At 45.7% G+C, this 5,018-nt stretch overlaps 1 protein-coding gene across 1 annotated transcript in view; it reads right to left on the reverse strand.

Moving 5' to 3' along the window:
• Positions 1 to 2,365: 2,365 nt before the first annotated feature.
• Positions 2,366 to 5,018, reverse strand: part of LOC142953091 (adhesion G-protein coupled receptor G7-like) — a 4,760-nt gene continuing 2,107 nt past the window's right edge. The window contains exons 5-6 of the mRNA XM_076095161.1: positions 4,919 to 5,018; positions 2,366 to 4,730 (exon numbers count right to left, since the gene is read on the reverse strand). The exon at positions 4,919 to 5,018 is cut by the window's right edge and continues 13 nt beyond it. Of these exons, the coding sequence (XP_075951276.1) occupies positions 4,337 to 4,730; positions 4,919 to 5,018 (494 nt within the window). The 3' untranslated portion in view covers positions 2,366 to 4,336. The remainder of the gene's footprint in view (positions 4,731 to 4,918) is intronic.

A 5,018-nucleotide genomic window follows, 5' to 3' on the forward strand; every position in this document is an offset into this window, starting at 1 on the left:
TTGCCATACACATAACGGCGATTTATGCCCAGGATTTCATGCTTTTATGACACGTTTTCTAGATGCTTATATTAGTAGTCTATAGTTGTGTTTGGAGTGTGTAAAAAGTGACTTATATGATAGTGTTGCCCATACGTTGCTGTTTAATCTGGAAAAAAACTGTACCAATCCACAATATTACCTAAGAATAAGGCTATTTTTAGAACAATATTTTCAGGGGTGCTGAGCCCGAGAGCCCCCAGATTTGGGGGCGTGGAGCTTAAGAGGTTTTAAAAGAGATACCGCTCATTCCTCTGGTCCTTCAAAATAAAAGAGCTTCACATGATGCTTCATGGACTCTCAACATATTAAGATATACAAGAAACAAATACAGAGTAGAAGTACATAGTCTGTGTACTTGTACATGTGTAAAAATAGATGAAGTCAGTTGTTTGTTTGATTGACAGTCAGTCGTGTGGTTTCTCCTCCTGTGTGTTCTTCATTTTCTCTCTGAGTTTGAAACAAAAGTTTGAATCTGAACGTCTCTTCCAAAATAAATCACTTCATCGGCGCTGGCCCCCGGATCTCATTGGGGGCCGTCCAAACCAGGACCCTGATTACTTAAACAGACCGGCACCAGGTCCAAAAGAGAACCTGATGGTTTGAGCAGAGACTGAAAGTCCCAGGAGGAGAATCTGTTTCGGAGGTTTTGGCTCTGCAGGTCTTGCTGGTTGTGATTATGCCCTCAGACTCTTGTGGACTCTTGTGGACTCATGGGGACTGTTGTGGCCTCTGGCTCTGGCCAGTAAAGATCTGACGACATGACGCAGTAAACATCCCAGGGTCCTCCTGCAGCCAGCAGAGAGCCTTTATAGGCCCAAGAATTAGTTCAAACAGACTCTTTTAAATGTAATTGCCGGTCCCTGGGGGCTCTCATGGGGCCCCGTCTCTGGGGGCTCTCGTGGGGCCCCGTCCTACTGCGGGGCCCCACGAGAGCTTGCTGTGTGTTTTAATAAGAGCTGCTGCAGGTCCTGGTCTGGTTCCAGTTAGCAGGAAAATCCCTGCAAGCAGAGAGTTATGTAACTCTGAGTGTGATGGATGACATGAGGAATGTAACAAGTACATGTACTCACAAGTACTTCATTCAGTACTTCATGTTCTACAAGCATCAAATAACGGAGCTCAGTGCTGCTGGACGCACGTTTACCGTCTACTGTCACACTGTGGTATTAGTACTCTTACTATAACAGAGTACTTTCACAGTGTGGTATTAGTACTCTTACTATAACAGAGTACTTTCACAGTGTGGTATTGGTACTTTTAGTTGGGGATCTGAATATATATATATATATATATATATATATATATATATAAACAAACATGGTTGGATGTGAAGTTAGACTCGTATGTGGAGCATAAACATCCGTCTGAACCAGACTTCATTCATAGAAACAGTCGTTCTAGGATCAGAAGCTTAAACAGGTGAAATAATGAGACATGGAGGAGGAAGAGGAGGGCGAAGATCTGTCTCTTTGTGTCTCTGATGTCCTGCAGCTCCTTTCATATCTTGTATAGTTGAGTAAGTAAATGTACATCACAGAACCTGAAACAGGAAGTAAAAGTACCTTCAACGTGATTCTAAAGAGTACTTTAATGTCTCTAACTGTCTTTGTCTTAAGTTTCAGTTTGTCCTTCTGTCCACATGTCTCCACTCTGCTGCTCTCAGCACCGTCAATAAAGAGACAATCAGATTACAGGGGGGGTCTCAGAGGGGGGGGGGGGCTCCGTCCAAACCGCCTCCTCTGATTGGTTCTGGCAGCTCTGAGTTCAGAGTCGGGTTCAGACAGTGGAACCAGTGGAACCAGTGGAACCAGTGGAACCAGTAAACAAAGAGGATGCATCGCTGAATGTTGAAGCTCCAACAGAACACCATCTGAAGTCACCTGCTCGTCTCCTGATGCATGCTGGGATCCTGATGCATGCTGGGAAACCCAGCCGAAGAAGAAAGAAGGTAAATAAAGTTAATTCAGAAAGCTGCTGCTTCATGTTTTCATGTTTCTGAACGCTGAACACTGACTTGTTGTCCTTCTCTGTGAAGTCGGCTTCATGCATGCTGCCTCAGGGCTCCACACACACACACACACACACACACACACACACACACACACACACACACACACAATGTTAGAGGAAACCCCCTCTAACATTGAATCCACATCTGCTTCCAGTCAGAGCTGCTCTGAGGTTTTAATCTGCTCCAGACTCCACACACTGTCTCCACCCGCCCGCCTCTGCACCCCCACAGAGTAATCAAACGCCCCTCTGCAGCTCCACATGATGTAACGATCTGATGTATGAAGACTAATGAGTTACTTTAACAGAGAATAAAGAGCTTTATGTTTTTCAAAATGTAAACTCACCTCACAGCGTCTGTCAACAATAAACAACAAACTGTCCCCAAAGAAAGCATGTTGTTTATTTTTAGTCCTGAGGAAGTTTTAGATCAACGTTTGTTAAAACCAGATGTTTGTGTGGAGTTTGGTCGTCCTCTAGTGGTTCAATGTCTCCAGTATGGACCTCCTCTAGTGGTTCAGTGTCTCCAGTGTGGACCTCCTCTAGTGGTTCAGTGTCTCCAGTATGGACCTCCTCTAGTGGTTCAGTGTCTCCAGTATGGACCTCCTCTAGTGGTTCAATGTCTCCAGTATGGACGTCCTCTAGTGGTTCAATGTCTCCAGTATGGACGTCCTCTAGTGGTTCAATGTCTCCAGTTTGGACCTCCTCTAGTGGTTCAATGTCTCCAGTATGGACCTCCTCTAGTGGTTCAATGTCTCCAGTATGGACCTCCTCTAGTGGTTCAATGTCTCCAGTATGGACCTCCTCTAGTGGTTCAATGTCTCCAGTATGGACCTCCTCTAGTGGTTCAGTGTCTCCAGTATCAGAGCCTGCTAGCACAACAGTCTGCTAACAGCAGGGAGAGGCTCCGTCGCTCCAGTTACTTTACATTAAAGAACAGAACAGAGCGATGCAGGATGAACAAAGACAGACCAGAGATGCACCGATAGAGTTTGACACATATGCAACGCTGATTACCGTAATATGTGTGGTATTTGTTATAAATGTACGTTGGTACATAGAGGGTGATAAGAAGCTGTACATGGAGGGACTTAGGGCCCAGGGGAATGTAGGTGAAGGAAACAGGAAGGGACTAAGACACGCCACACAAACAGCTGTTCACCGCTCGTCACGATCCTGTAGACCAGTGATTCTCAACTGGTGGTTCGTCGTGGACCCGTTTTCAGTGGGTCGCGGGCCTTTGCTTTATGCAGCGGAGTTATTCACGCTCCTTTCCAGCACTTGTTCAGCAGTGCATGAAAAACACCGACCAATGCGTTGTAAATCAGGTCACGTGATGCAGTTTAGCCAATAAAATAAGGGTATTCTGATACGTTTCCTGACTCCAGTGAGATGTACCCACACCGTGACACAGGGGGGAGAGACAAGGGAAGACTTAACACAGCAGAGCTCTTATAATGTTAGATGTAAAAGTCAAATTATCTGTATGACCACAGTCTTTCACTGATGAACACCTCAGATCGGTTCTGAGAATTGCCACAACCAAACTGACACCAAACGTTGATTCACTGACAAAAAAGGGTGACCAACAACGCTGTTCCCACTGAAATTAAATATATGTTTTCTTTACTTTTTAGGTCATGGCTTTCACTTGTAATTTATACTAGTTCACACAAACACTCTCCAGTCATCTGCTACTGGCCCGGCCCGTCTGTCAAATTTTAAAACTCAATGTGGCCCCCGAGCCAAAACGTTTGCCCACCCCTGCTACAGACCCATGGCCCTGACGTACCACTAGATGAAGACCTTGGAGAGACTGTCCCACCTCAGGCCCCTGGGCAGACAGCCTGCAGTTTGTGGACCATGAGAACTTTGGAGTGGACAATGCCATCATCTACCTCCTACACCAGGATGATTCCCACCTGCGGACAAGGCTGCATACCTGCAAACTTGTCGCTTTTTCGGCGAAATTCGCCGTTTTGAATCAAAATATGTCATCCACGTGAATCGTGTAGATCCCCCCCAACAGAGTTTCGGTCCTGTCACCTTTTTCACCTCTTATGAGTTTGCAGGTCTGAGGCTGATACCCACCCTTCTACTTAAGCAGGACCGAGACTCCTCTGACAATACTTTGACTCATGCCCTGCAAACCTGAAGACATTCCATCACCAGTCATCTGTAATTAGCTGCATGCTAACATGCTAAACTAAAATGTCCACATGTAGCTCCAAGCACCACTGAGTCTAAATCAGCTTCACAAAGCTGCTAGCATGGCTGTAGCCCCTCACTGAGTATGTGGTCTGTTGAATATCGTACCCCATCCTACGGCGACACTGAGGGGAGTCCAGTATGAAGGGAGACTTCTGTGCATGTTGACCAGCAGCAGCGTCAGAGTGGCGTATAGGCCGTTCCACATGAAGGTGGCTAACAGAAAGAAGTGCAGCACAGCGACCACCACCGAACATGAGCCGCTGTCCGGCTCCATGTGTTCGTCGCGGTCCAGAAGGCTGTTGGTCTGAGTGTCGACCTCTACCGGAGCATCCTGTCTGCCGGAGTTTCCAACTCCAGTGACGAAGGTGATGATGAAGGCCAGCAGGCTGACACAGATACACAGCAGAGCGATTTCAGAGTCCTTGACCTCAACCTTGTCCTTTTTCTTGCAACAGTTTATCTGAAAGCTAGAAGAAATATTCAGATAATTTTCTCAATAGTAGCAATACTACACTATAAAGATACTCCATTACATGTGAAGGTCCTGAATTCAAAATGTTACTTAAAGGTGTCGTCAGCAGTTCAGGACAAAGGAAAGGCCATAATAAAGAAGTAGAAAGGATGAAATATATTCTATAAAGTAAGATGGTCTTACCTCTGTTTAAGTTGGTGAATTATTGTGACAATCAAAGCCAGAAAAGAAAAAGCCAGTCCCACAATAGAGATGACATCCAGGGCTTCTGCATATTCATAGT

The sequence above is a fragment of the Anarhichas minor genome, unplaced genomic scaffold, assembly GCF_050575085.1.
Source record: "Anarhichas minor isolate MPS153535 unplaced genomic scaffold, ASM5057508v1 ptg000018l, whole genome shotgun sequence".
Taxonomy (NCBI): Eukaryota; Metazoa; Chordata; class Actinopteri; order Perciformes; family Anarhichadidae; genus Anarhichas; species Anarhichas minor.